Raw genomic sequence first — 15,412 nt, forward strand, 5'->3', positions numbered from 1 at the left:
ATTGCATGTTACCTATGAACCCAGCAAACTTCATCCCAGACTATCCTCTTAAGCATAGCTACCTTTAACTGCAATAATTTGCTAAATAATGCTTAGTATAGAATTATTAGAATAATGGCCAGTATTTACAGCCCTCAAGTTTGTATAACATTTTGTTTCAATAGTAACAATATAAAATGTAATGTGCTTATACAGCAGCTTAAATCTTGTAACCAGTTACCAGAAGATTGTAAAATCTTTTTGAACCAGATTGAATATGAAGGCAGCCTACATTTAGAATTCACATTGAATAAAAAGATTGCTTTAGGAGAGGTACCCTGAAGACATCCCTACATAGCAAAGACTGAAGCTGTTGAGCATATTTCAACAGTACAGCAGACAAGAAGTAGGATATGAGCTGATGTCATTGTGAAGTTATGAGGACTGAAGACAGTGGGAAGCTCCTAAGACAGAATTTCCACTTCAAATCTGTATAGGGTATTGCATTCATACCTTATACATATGATACTAGTCATTGACCTAGGGATGAAGAGCACCTACCCAACTGGGACATAGATATTGGTGGCAACTTGGTAAATCTTTCTTGACTCAACAGCCAGCTAGTCCACCAGAGCATAAGAACTACTTTTCTGAAGCCAAACTAGAGAAAAAAGTAGTAGCATAAGGAGGTACTTCTCAGTATCACCAAAAAGTCCTAATTTTCTGAAGACCTGCACTCTAATGTCCTATTAACTTTTTCTTAATTTTTTAACCTTAACAGCTTCCCAGTGCCAAGGAGGTGTTTGACAAACCTCTGGCAAACCCTGTACTGTTCTAGTAGGTAGAGAACAGTTGTACATTGTCTTTCCATCTCTGTGGCAAACACCCCACCCAGACCCTGATACCACAGAAGTCTATGAGATGCTCTTTCACTGTGGATGCCCATGATAATGTAAAGGTCTCATTAGGCAAAAGAGAAAGCCTTTGGTAAATACTGACTACCATCAACTGAGCAGATAGCACAGTGGGAGAAAGTCTTGCATGCACACGCTGTTCAGATTTATGTTAATGTACCTAGATATTTTAAGTACAAGGATGAAACAGAAGAATAGTTCTGGGATATTTCTAAACTAGGGTAAAGTGCAATATTAGAAAAAGCTGTGGGCAGAAGTAAGACTGGATATTCGAAAAGAAATACATTTCTATGAGCAGCAGTCACAGAGCTTTAAGTCAGCTGCTAGAGATTTCAGTTTCTCTAGTAGTTTGGGATACAAGTATTTGCCTTTAAATGCTCTTCTTTAGCTATCAAGTAACATGATACTGAAATCTTACCTAACATGAATGCAAATCTCCCAGTCATGCCAGTCTCCTGCTTTTCCCTCCCCCTGAAGCACGGCACATCTTCAGCATTATTTGAAGATGCAGATCTCCATGTGTACCTGGTAGTTGTGCTCCACCAGCGTTCACTGAGGGACCCACTCCATGCCTTTGCTCTGTGTTTCCCTGGTGTCTACGTAACAGACAGGACACCTGCTCAGGAAAGCAGCAATTCTCCATGAAAGAAACACTGGCAAACTTGTTCTGAATGAGAAAAAGGCTCTATATTTAGACATTGTCAGAATGTAACACCAAAAATGTGTCATAAACATATGCTGCTGTGAAAAACAGAAAGGCACTCTTCTAGGCTTTCATACTTCGTCAGTTAGTAATTTTTATACCAGTAACTAATCATGTATAGAGGTTTACAGTGAATCAATATTTCCCCCAAAGGGTTTTTTCTCATTAAGGAATGCATGTTCTAATCCAGACAGAAAACTCTAAGTAAGGATTGATTTAATGGAAATGGAACAGAAAATCTAAAAACAAGTCTTCTTCAGAGTTCAACTACAAATAAGCCCTGACCCTTTGGCTGTAAATTTATCAACATAAATTGCTCCATGAGATAAGTAAACCAACAGAGTACCTGAACTAGTAAAAACAATGATGAATATTACTGTTAATTGCATTACTCTTGGAAATAGTGGTTTGCTTCTTCAATAATGGATGAGAGGAGAACACAGTTCTCCCAAGAATACTTCCAATTTTGGCACACACCTAGCTCTTTCCTGCACTCTCTTGTACTATAACTGGGTTCTATAATACAAAATATTTCAAATGTCCCTTATATGTAGACTTTTAACAATTCTTAACTGGTGAATGACAGTCTATTCTTTTAATGAGCTGTTTTATCCTATATTAACACAAGAGTGATTCTTTAATTAACACATTGGTTTTAGTATAATCCAATGTTATGTTGGCAATTTATGATGTTTACAATGTATTGCACCTCTCTTATTGTTTGAAATGAATGCTTGGGTTTTCAATAGCAAGAATGCTGCTAAAATTATGCTATGAAACTATTCAGTTAAAAGAGGTAACCTTCATAAGCTCTCAATCTAATTATCATAGTAGAAGTATAAAACATTCTCATAAGAGACAGGGAAGTAGGACTTTCACTGTACAACTGAGCCTTGATGTATTTTGATTCACTGTACCAAACAGAAACGGTGTTTGTTTAGCATCTAGAGTACAAAATAATAAAAAGAAAGGTCACATTTTTAAATTTTCACTGCATATTTGCTAGACATCTACCTTTGATCATATAAATCTTTTTACAGTGAATTTTCTGAAGACTTTAACAAAAGCTTTCAGTCATCAGCAAAGCAAGACTGACTTCCAGAGGGATTCTGGGATCAACTATAAAACAAAGTGCCCAGCATTGACTAATTAATATTGAATGGCCATGAAACTTTTTCATGTAAATAAATTCATCCTAACACGCTCCCAGTAGAAAAATCAGCTTCTAAACAGAGGAACACAATTATGTTGTACTATTTCACATGTCTTTGTTAGTCTTAATTTCTAAAAAGGCAAAAAATAATAAACATACCATAATATGACCAAAAAAAATTTCTTTTTGAATATCTACTTTTGTTTTATATGTATTTTTATACACATATATGTATTTTTTAATCTTTTCACAGACCTTGAAATCCTATATCTTGACTTCAAGCACACACAAATATACAGTGTGCCACTGTTACGAAGAACACTTATCAAGAGCCCTTAAGTCTAAAAAACCATTAATTTTTAATTCTTTATAAAATGCAATACAGAAATATTTTTAACTATTTTTAAGTTTTGACAGGCAGCTGTATATATCTATTAATAAAACAAAAAATATTACTATATATAAAAAGGTATCAAGATTTGACAACACTCTGAAAAGCTAGGAATAGGTAATTTATTTTTCTCCCACAGAAAACAGAAAATCTAAGAAGTCCTTCTATAGCTAGGGATCCATATAAGCAAAGAGGCTCCATAAGCCTTGGAAAATATGTGGGCATTTGTTGAATGCCTCCAGATCTCAGTGATGACGAGGCACAGAGAAAGCATAGCATTTGTAAAAGAAAAGACGTGCCACTGATATCAGAACATAAGGTAGAACAATACTAGGCAAAACTTTACATGTCTGTTATCTCTGAATTAGGAAGATTTTACGTGACCGTGGTTTCCCTTTGTAATGGAATGTATATTCATTTGATTTTACTGGAATAATCTGAATTTTTAATACTTTTCCTATATCAGAATTGCAGATAGGAGTAGCTATAGAAATCTCCACACAAATGAGAATATGGGGCATCTAACCAGTAAGGAAATAATTAAAAAGTTTGTCCCATAAATGTCCATAGGAAAAGAAGAATCCATTCTATCTGGAATAGATCTGCAATTCTCAATAGATACTGATAGTGATTTTACATTTGTCCCCCATGAAGGTACTCTGGCAGCATCTCATAATCAAATTATATTGTAAGGATTTGGAAACCCTTATAAAAAAAAAAGCCAAAGGATTCAGCTGGAGGAAGAATAATATATTTTATCTTATCTTGAAAAGCAATTTCTTAAGTCAAGTTTAAGGTCTCATTTCTCGCTAGTGAGGGGAAAGATATCACTGAGAAGCAAATTTTGCTTCTGACAATTTTTTAATCTCCATTTCAAATGGGGTTGAAAACAACACATTCTCAAGGAAAATATCTTTCTTTTATTTCTTAAGTCAGAATGTGGGCAAGATTGCAAACATCACACTCAAAAATATTCATGCAGTATGGATGCTAAGTAGACTAGGTTTTCACAAGATTCCACAAAAATCCCACCTTGGTATTTTTGCAAGTACAATATTTCTCTTTTTTTGTTTTACAGATGTGCATATTTTTTGCATGCAAAAACTCAGAAATGTGAGAATCAAAAGTGCACACATAGGACCACTTATTTTGTTATTTTAAATGTAAACACATTCTGCATTACATCTCAATTTTTTTACATGCCATAAGTTTTCTGTAAAAAAAAGGCTACATTTGTAAAGATAACTTTCATTCTGTACCTTTAAGGTTTAATTTCTAAAATATATAATACTGGAAAAATGAAATTATTGTAGTATGATACCATTCAATGTGAGTAATCACTTGAAGTATGCACTGCAGTATCATAGATGGATTGTGTCATTTTCACAGTTGCATACTTTAATTCAGTGAACACTTTCCAGCCTGTTTTGCTTGCTACCTTGAAGATCCATCTCCCTTTAAAGGACCATGCAGATTAGTTCTAGCAGCTTATGTTCTGCATCAAGATTCCTATAACACAAACATGCAAAACACTCTGCAGCCAAAACATTATGCTTCAATATCTGAAAGTCATAATTATGCATTTGAAACCTAATATGGATGCTGTAAATATATCTAGTCATTAAAGAACTTACACTACCTCAGTTATTAAGTAGAAATGCTTGATAAGGAGTATTATTAAAGCATAGACCCAGAAGATGGAAGATCTAACAGGTGCTTTTCCCCTATGATGAATATAAAGGTATATCTGAAATTATATATGGCTGTACTTTTGAAGTTGTACATTTAGAGATATGATTTAGGAAGGATCTGTCACTGTTAAACTTCAAAATCCAAAATATACAGAGAGGGAGGAGAAGTCCTTTTTAATATGAGTGCCACATGTACCTCTGGTCTTCATCATGAGTCCTGCAGTTAAAATACATCTTTATCAATCTTCAACTTTCTTACATTTAAGCTATCATTACTTGTGTTCACAGTAAGAGTGCATAAAAGATGACCTCCAACGTGCAGAAGAGAGGAATAAGGTGAGAGGTGTCCTGGGCTGGATTTGAAGCATGAAAAAGAACCTCTAAAAAGGCTTCTTTCAGCATAAACACCACAAAGAACCCCAGCAGAGCAGCTCTGAGGGGTGAGGGGACCAACAGGCTCTAAAGGCCCCTACCAGCCTTCCTAGGGACCCCTCCTCAGCACCACTGCCCAAAAGGTAGCATCTATGCCATTGTCAGCTCAGGATGGGCACCTGCAGCTCCCCGCTTCTACTCCTGCACTGAGTGTCCCTGCTCTTTCAGCTCTTTGGCAGAACAAAATATATTGCAAGAAAGAATTCATACACTGTTTCTCTTTATATAGTGCTCCCTGCTTATTTTATGACTATAAAATTAATGTATGAAAGATCATGAAATCATAGAACGGTAGGGGTTGGAATAGACCTTTAGAAATCATCTAGTCCAACCCCTCTGCAGAAGCAGGTTCACCTAGATCAGGTCACATAGGAACATGTCCAGGTGGGTCTTGAAGACCTCCAAGGAAGGAGACTCCACAACCCCTCTGGGCAGCCTGTACCAGGGCTCCCACACCCTCACAGTAAATTAGGTTTTTTCTTATGTTTAAATGGAACTTTTTGTGTTCCAGCTTCATCCCATTACCCCTTGTCCTGTTGCTAGATACCATCAAAAAAAAGGATGTCCCAACCTCCTGATATTCACCATTTAGATATTTGTAAATATTCATAAGATCTCCCCTCAGTTTCTTCTTTTCTAGACTAAACAGCCCCAGTTCCTGCAGCCTTTCCTCGTATGAAAGATGTTCCAGTCCCCTGATCATCTTGGAGGCCCTGCGCCGGACTCTCTCCAGAAGTTCTCTGTCCCTCTTGAGCTGAGGAGCCCAGAACTGGACACAGGACTCCAGATGAGGCCTCATCAGAGCAGAGTAGCGGGGGAGGAGAACCACCCTTGAGCTGCTGGTCACACTCTTCTTGATGCCATTGGCCCTCCTGGCCACGAGGGCACATTGCTGGCTCATGTTCAGTTTATTATTAACCAGCACTCTCTGGTATTTCTTTGCAGAGCTGCTCTCCAGCAGGTCAACCCCCAGCCTGTACTGGTGCATGGAGTTCCTTCCCAGACGCAGGACTCTGCACTTGTCCTTCTTGAACCCCATGAGGTTCCACTCTGCCCAACTCTCAAGTTGGTCGAGATCCCACTGAATGGCAGCACAGTCTCCTGGGGAATCAGTCAGTCCTCCCAGTCTGGTATCATTGGCCAACTTGCTGAGGGTACCCTCAGTTCCCTCATCCAGGTCGTTGATTCAAAATAACAGAAAGATCTAACTTCAACAACTAATATTTTGAGTTTTTGCTTCCAGAGGTGGCCTGCTTCATGTTGCAGGCTACTTATCCAACCTAAATATTGCTGTAACAAATATATGGTTACAGAACGGTCCCAAACCCAGAGGTAGTCCACATTATGTAATAACAGTATTTAAACTAGTCTCAATGTCGTTTCCAACTTGAAAAGTCGGTTGCACCTAAATCTACAGGCTGTGCATCCATTCCACTTCTTCAGAAGTCTCTCATATAACTTACCACTCTTTGTGCCCATCATTGAGCAACTTGAATTCTAATTCGTAATGCTGTCCTAAAAATATATACTTAGAAATACTGCTCCATTCAAGCTCACAACATACACTAGACTGAAGTCTCTAAAATGAACAAAATCTATTTGGTATTTCACTGTATCCAGGGTATTCTCTCCAACTTTGATCCTGCAAAACATCCATACATCATATGAATTTTGAGCTTATGGACAATTTCTTGTTTTCTATAAAACATTTTTTAGTTATGCATTTCATAGGGAATCTTCTGTCTGCTGTTGCATGCAGTGTGTACTGGGTGATCTCCTTTGCCAGCTATTACAAGTGCATCACAAAAGATCATGATTCCAAAGTCATGTCTGCTGACTCAGGCAAAGCTGTCTTTCCATCCCTCCAAAAGTTCTACTCTAACTTCTGCCATAAATGTGCTCAATTTGCAAACTGACAAGACATTCAGGCCTATTTTGTTTACCCAGATGGATACCTTTTACAGCAGCAGAATACACTGTAGTAACTTTACAGTTGGGTCTGGTAGAAGAGCACTTAGGTCTTAAGCCTCACCTCAGTCAATAATTTGCTGCACACCTTTCACTCATGGCTTACATTCTCCACATCTTTGTTTCCACTTCAGCAAAATCAAAATACTGATACTTTGTGTTGAATAGTACTTTGGTATTACAGCTTGTAAACAAGTATCACTTTGCAGAGCATGAAGATCTATTAGTAACAAGTGTTCTATAGGAGCTAGGTATTCTTAATACTATTACTATCAATCCTACAGTAGTGTGAGCCAGACTTCATTGTCTTCTTAATGCTGCTGAAGTACTATGAGAGAAACAGGTTCATTGCATCTGCTAGTGCAGCTTGATTTCATACCAGGCCCTTGTAAACGTTTTCATCATGCCTGAGTGTTGTTAAGGATAACAATCATCTTCTAGGAACAGGGACATACTGGGGACTGCCTTCATAGTTTCTGTCTCTGACCCAAGAAGAAGCTTGACTGATATGTTTTTAACAGTTTACTGTGCTTTTCATGGTGTAGCTTCACACTTAATTATTTCCTTTCAGAAGAAGATTCTTCACAGTTTATCTGGCTGGCCTTCTCTTTTCATTCCTGTTCAGACTTTAGAAAAAAAGTAAAAATGAATGACACTGTAGCATGGATGCTCAACATGTGGTGACAAAACATGGGCCTTACATTTTGTGGCAAAGGCCACAAATGTTTCTGAAACATTCAAATTTTTCAAGAAGTTAAGGGTACTTTTAAGATATCCTGTGGGTAATTAAAGCAGACTGTCTATAAGAAAAGAGACAATTCTGTTTCTGGTTATTACCTCATCAAGGTATGTATTGTCAAATGTCAGTCACGATGCTAGTGTCCTGTAAGACATACACTCCCTTGTATAATTCCTATGCATTTAACAAGAGCCAAAAATGGGAACAAAGGTACAACATATCCAGAGGGATGGAAATGGTGCTGACAAGTGAAGACAAATTCTTAAGATAAAATACTCCTTTACATCTTGCCTTTATTATTTAAGGCATTTAGTCAACTTATGTCTCTAATTTCAGGATTTGTTCTGAGGTAACAACAACCAAAAAAAAAAAAAAGGACAAAAATCATTGTAACAGCAAAAATGCTCTGAAAAAAACAAGGCCCAGAATGCTTTTTCCATTTCCCTCATTATTTTTTTTTCTCCCTATAACCTCTTTAATTTTATCTTTTATCTTTTTGCTTGCTAATCCTATCTAATTTCAAAGAGCTTTTTTTAAGTCTTTAAACTTTTAAGTCTGACTTGGATCATCTGAGTCAATCTTTGAGACTGAAATCTTCTGTTGCCCTATGAAAACTTACTTGAAAGATCATGGGGAATATCTATGACTTATTAAACTAATTGTTCTAGATTACCTGTATTGATTTGCACCTAATTCCGCTACAAAAACAAGTGATGACTAGAAATGGGGTTGCACCAAGTCCCATTATTATTCCCTTCATAAGTCAAATGGACAGACTCTGCCTCAGACGTGCCTGGAGCAGCCAAAAGTAGAGCTGTACAGCATTTTGTCATAAATATGCAGAATTAAATGAAATCTGAATTATGCATGACTATGTAGAACTGCAGAGAAGCAATACTGAACCCCTCTTTCTCTATGACTGTGGAATTTGTTTCATTGCTTAGTGGAGAATATTACCCTGAGAGAGTGCCAGTAGCTGGGAGGTCTGGTTGGCACTATATCTCAGGGCAGATCTCCATTTTTTCCCATTCCAAACAATTAGAAAGTTTAATATCGATACTTTGTGTATTCACTTCAACTTTCTACTATAAATTGAATCCAGATTATGGCACAAGTATAATCAGTGTGTTAGTGGACACAAAGTTCCTCAATGGGTTATTTAGCTAGGGATAAAAGGATTGCCCTGTCACTAGGATAGAGGGGTGCCTTGTCTCTAGCAGCAAAGAAAGGCATGAGTTTCCCCTGAAGATCTCAAGTTATCCATGTGTATTCTGTATGTTTGTAGTAGCAAATATTTACATTGGACACATGGTATTCTTACTGTAACCATTATTTGAAGACAAGTAAAGGAAACAACAATCAAATTTCCAAGGAAAAACAGAGAAGGATTTCTGGATGAATGCAGTATTCAACTAGCTAAATTCATCTCTGGATTTTAAGTCCTGTACCTAACTAGAAGTGTATGATTTTTGCTTTAAACAAGTACAGTTCTGATTTTTAACTATTCAAATCAACATTAACAGTGTCTAAATCATGTTACTCATGAAATAACCCTAGGTATGCAAATCGTGGCAAGGCATTTTGCAAACACTCCAAATATACTGCAGAATAGATATTCACATTGAAAGCTGAATCTTTTAGCACCAAAACCATTATGTGATTTGTCTTCCATGAAAGACGTGCAAATGTACAGTAGTAATTCTTGATTCATGCAATTAGAATAATTTTATAATTAAAAGCTCTACTATATGATTTCTGCTTGTAGGATCCGTGAGAAATGTTCTTTTCATATCAGTGGATTGTACAATAAACCTACAGTGTTTCAAATTCATGAAGCTCAAAAAAAACATTTTTGACAGAGCAACAGGTATCATTCTTTCACAGTCCAAATAAGAGTGAAAGAAAAGGCAAAGGATACCAACTGATTGCAAAGCAATATGGCATACTAGGAGGGATTAATTGCTAAAACCAATGCTTTGTGATTTACTTCTCCCTCCCATAACCTGCATGCACACAGCTTTAAAATCCATGATGATTAGCCAACTGCCTAAGCCCCTGAGCTCTGGCTAACACTGTTTGGGTAGCTGTGTTGAGAATAGCAGACTCTGAACTAAAGGATCAGCATTCAGACTTATTACCACAGTATGACTGAAACACAAAACCCACTTCTTAAACATATAAACCTCATTAAAAACAGGATGCTTTGGGACCATGTTCCTTATTATTAGAATCACATGCACAAAACCCTTCTGAGCGTGTTTTTACTCAGGCAATATCAAACTACCAGTGATTAACCATTAACATTGCTGCAACTTGACTAATAGAAGCAGAATTTCAATCTGATTTTGAAAAAACCAAAAACCAAAAAAAACCAATCCTCTTCCAAAGAGCCCTTATGTCTTCCAGGGGAAGGCCACAAACTTTGTAGCCTCTCCCATTAAATTTGTGCTTCAGAGTTTAGGTTAGTCACTAAAGAGAAAAGAAATTTAGTAAATTCTGTGTCTCCTTGCCGACATCTGCCAAAAACACAGCTGCCCTGCATATACTTTGAAGTGAATCCTACGGTACACAATAAAAGAATGCAATAGGAGTATGCAATTAAGTGCATCCTTAAGCACACACATAACTTTCAGCATATAGCAGTAGCCTCAGTTACTTCAATGAAAATGTTCCTGTAAACAGTGTCACAGAAATGTTTGCACAACTGAAGCCTTCATTTGGTGATGTGTTCACAGGCAATGTCTATTTTTGTCATTGGATCTAAATCACTTGTTATCTCCCTTCAAGGCATGAAAGTGTTAAGATGTTAAAGAAATAATTTTGCTTAGGATTCTACTCTTTAGATACTTTACTCTAATTTTAATAAGCTAATAAGCTTTTCACCGAAATATTATTTGCCTGGCTTGCAGTGCTTCTTTTAGATGAAGTTTCTTCTTTCCTGTCTATCCATTGCATACTGTCTTTATACCTGATTTTTGAATTCTAGATTTAACAAATCTGTTCAATACCATCGTCTTGGTTTTACAGCTTGCTAGCTCTTTTGGATATACTCTATATAGGAGTATAAAATTATGCTATATTATTTTCTGTTTATTTAGCTTTGGACTGGTTAGAAACAACATTTTAAGCTCACAAGCATTTGTTACAAAACCCATCCACGAGTTACCTAAAGAAAGACATGCATTTGCCTCTTGACTGTTGATGGTGTTTTTAATTAAATGTAGCAAAACCCAAAACATCCATGACATTACCGACTTAAAGTCATAAGTAGACATTTACTGTTGGAGAAAAAAAAAAGATATTTCATTGAAACATTTAACTACCATTACATTGCATAGTTTAACTTGTTTTTTATTGTATGTATTTGTTTTTCTGACAACATGAACATTTATAATCACTCCCTGTAGTAATCAGTCCCTCTGTGGGGAAAACACTGAGGTCTTAAATGACTTCCAGCATAGCAAACTATTTCTTTTTTTTCTTTCTTTCTTTTTTTTTTTAATTAATCCATAATTTGTTAAACTGTTCAGCTGTAGTGTTAGGCAAATATCAGCACCTCAACACTTTATGTCCCCTTCTATGGTTATGCTCATTGTTCATTTTGTTACAATAATATCTTTTTTGGTTTTCTGAACATTTTCTCATTAAAATAATATATCAAATTGCAATGTGAAATCCATAGGGAAAAAAAAATACAGAAAGTGTCAGTATTTTTATGGCTAAAAATAACTCACTCGCAGCAGACCATGAAGATTAGATCATAATTCCTATTTACCATAATCCTATGTCCTTTTTTTAAGCATTAAATTGTCTTTTAAAATAATGGGAAGTATGTGAAAATGTGGAGACAGCTGTAAAGTTACAGATTTGTCATACACTGAACACAGGAACTTTTTGTCTCTTACTTCAGAGGATTCCAATACGAGTTATCAAACTGCCCAGTAGTTAAAATTTACCCTATCTCACAGAGAATGTTCACGTTTTTAATGTGGATTAATGATAAAATAGTAATTCAGTGCACATTTGCACAGAAAATGATAAAAGCTTTGCTGGTTAAGAACAAATCTAATTTTTGTCTCATTTAACTAATGGCATATGGAATTTTCTGCAAGGCATATGGTACTAATTAAACATGGTACGAGTCTCTCAGTCAATATAGCCATAAGGTATCCAAGGAATGTTTCCCTTCAGTGTACATTATCTATGTATTGATTTGATGGTCTAAATGCATAAAAGCCCTGGGAACTAACAATGTTTAATGTTGTGGGAACTGCACTTCTATTCTTATCTATATGAATGCTGCAGTTGCTGAGGAAAATTCTGAGATACTTAATGAACAGAGGCAAATTATGAACTAACCAGGACTGCTTGTTTTCATTCATTCATTAACTACTGACTTTTATGTTTATTTTTAACCTTTGTTTTCACATTTAGAGCACTATTCTGTGATTCGATATGGCAGAGAGCATGAAGCTAAAGATATAATCCTATTTTTTAAAATATAAACAAAAATTCATTAATTCTGTAATAATTCCATACATTTTAGTGATGTTAACAAACGCCTAAAATGTAAGTTACATTAGAATTTTCAAAATAAATTATTAGTACCATATACATAATGTGTGTAAATAAGCTTTCACGTATCTGGCACCAGCTGTGCTAATTAAAATACCTGTTCTACTACCAAGTGTTAGACATGCATTAATTATTAACTTTAAATGTAAGACCACTTGTATATAATTTTAATTCTCTTTGCAATTCAAGGATGTCATTTTCCTCTAGTATACAGAAGATCAACCCCTAAAAAGCATGAAGAAAATAAATACAGTGTTTGCTCTGCTTCATAATGATCACTTCGGAAAAAACAAACAGCAGCACTGAATTCTCACCGTCATTACCTGTCTACTTACAAAGTCCTAAGCAAAATAAAAACCAAAATATTTGAGTTCCTTGAGCTAATGAGACAATGGCAAATGACTTTCCGTTAACCAGAATATTTCCATGCGAAAGAATGACTGGGTCTTGGCACCACTATATCTATCATCAATGGGTTATTTTTATTGAGACACTTCTCGAACAGTAACAGAGCGGCAGTTTGTTTCTTCTGAAATGTGCTACTGACTCGTTTGTAGTTCTAGTACATTTCAGAGCAGTAAAAAACAGACTAAAAACCAGACATTACCATTACAATAGTGCTCTGAATTGGTCAACTTAATAAATCTACCATCTCTTGCAACATCTTCCATCACCACTAACAGAAAGAAACAGAAAATGCTTCCTAGTGCTCCAACTGTTAACTATGCACTCTGCTCTTGACAGTGAGACTGGAGAAAAACTAGAGACTTAAGCAACGAGGCTGTCACTTAGTTTTAAAGCATCCTGATATAAAGTCAAGCTGCAACTTTTGTACCCCAGAATAAGATGAGATTTAAAAAGCCTATAATCTCATATTAATGGTGGTCTAAAAAAACAATTTAAGACATAAGATACAAAAGCCACTCTGCAAATAAAATATATTCACTGAAGAACAGATTTTGGACAATAATGTTATTTTTACACTTTTTGCACAGTTTGCTGAGAGGTGTAATCAGAATCTTACCTGACTACAAAAACATTGCTCATACCTTTCACTCTAAAGCTCTAATTTAACAGGTCATTTCAAAATACTTTCAAAGCATACAGAACTATTACCCTGTAAACTTGGGATTTCTGCTCTCAACATGCTGTATCAATGAACTAAAAAGAGCAATAACATTTAAGGTGGCTGAATTCTCATTATGTAAAACAAGCTGCATTTTCCTGCTCTACCCACAACAGCATTTCTATTTGTGGAACATGAGAATTGTACTCTGTGCCTTACTGCTGTAACGTTTCAAATACAATTTTACTGTAAAAATGCACATGTCCTTAGAGGTATTTTCAAGAACAGTTACTTTCATGAAAAATTAACAGCTCTTCACACATCAAGGAGGCTTTCTTTCCTCCTGTATATTGCACCAGACATATCAAAAGCCTATCTATTCAAGATATATACAGTATGCTATATAACATTGAAAGCCTGAATTCAGTAGAAACAAAAAAAAAGCCCAAACCAGAAAGTAAGAAAAGCAGCTTTTATCTTAGGAACAGTACTTTTACACAGCTGTACAGCATTATCTGACAACCTATTTGCCGGTTTGCTCTAATTTAACAAATTAACACAGCTTCCCAACCTTGCCTTCCTGCATTTACATATCATGCATTATGCACAGAAAAAAAAAATAAAATTTACAAATCGAGATCCTTCCAGCCTGTCTAGCCTGTCATCAAAACTAGAAGAGAATTTTTCATTGATAAAAACAGAGAATGGAAGAAATCAGACCAACCTTCACAACGTACGTCACACCAGGTCCCAGGATCTTCTCACTAGAGTGCAGCCATCCTCGAGAGGGTTTATGGACAAAGCTGCTACTTTGATTCCAGTCTTCACCTCCCAGGTGCATTTCCTCTGGCCGTGGTTTTTTCCCCATACTCATCTTGCTCACGTCCTGCTGAGAACACGAAGTGGCAGAGACAAGGTTACATGTGTTGTCTGAAGCTCCTGCTGCTGAGCTAGAAGCACTCGAGCTTCCCTGCAACTTAGAGACAGCAAGCTCCTTCACTGCAGAGGAGAGGTTTTTGATACCCAAAAGGCTGCCTGTGGTAGAAAGTTTTAAGTGGGACACTTTATGAATGAGGGTACACAGGGTGGTGGGTCCATCTTCTTGGTCCTTGCGGAGAACCTCTGGTGAGACCACATACGAAGGTGCTGTCGAAGTCGTAGCAACTGCTGAGACCTTGCTGTTCATGGACAAATTGTGAAAAAGATCATCAACTGATGTCACCGAATCATTCCTGAAGCGGTTATACTTGGTACGTTGAAGCATGCCCTTCTATCTGTTTTCCTGCATATGTTCTAGCAAACCTGATGCCAACGCAGGAGATGTCTGTGCTAACATAGCAGGCGATTCATAACAACATGGATGGATAACAAGATTTTGGAGTAAAAAAGACTACAGGGAATAATAATAATTAAAAAAAGTATTTGGAAGAAATTTCTTATGGTTCCCCGTTAAGGTTGGGTGAAGTAAGAGTTTTCTGTGACAGAGATCCCAGTCCTACTTAGAGCTGCCAACTCGCTCACAGCAAAAGCATGACTCACACAAATGAGAAGGACCCTTTTCAACAAAAGGCTCAGTGAACACTGCAAATCACTTCCTGTAGCAAAAAAAAAAAAAAAAAAAAAAAAAAAAAAAGAAGAAAAAAGCCCCATCCACCCACTTACAGCACACTAGCACCAATCAATTCTCAAATTTCCTTTTCCTATCTTCTCCAACAGATATTTCCTTCCAATCTTTAATTCCTCCCCCCTCCAGCCTCCCACCCTTTTGGAACCAAAGACAATTACCTTTAAAACTGAAGTA

At 36.5% G+C, this 15,412-nt stretch overlaps 1 protein-coding gene across 1 annotated transcript in view; it reads right to left on the reverse strand.

Moving 5' to 3' along the window:
* Positions 1-14,875, reverse strand: part of SHC3 (SHC adaptor protein 3) — a 59,477-nt gene extending 44,602 nt beyond the window's left edge. The window contains exon 1 of the mRNA XM_010206906.1: positions 14,336-14,875. Within this exon, the coding sequence (XP_010205208.1) occupies positions 14,336-14,875 (540 nt within the window). The remainder of the gene's footprint in view (positions 1-14,335) is intronic.
* Positions 14,876-15,412: the final 537 nt, after the last annotated feature.

Source organism: Colius striatus, chromosome Z, assembly GCF_028858725.1.
Source record: "Colius striatus isolate bColStr4 chromosome Z, bColStr4.1.hap1, whole genome shotgun sequence".
Classification (NCBI taxonomy): Eukaryota; Metazoa; Chordata; class Aves; order Coliiformes; family Coliidae; genus Colius; species Colius striatus.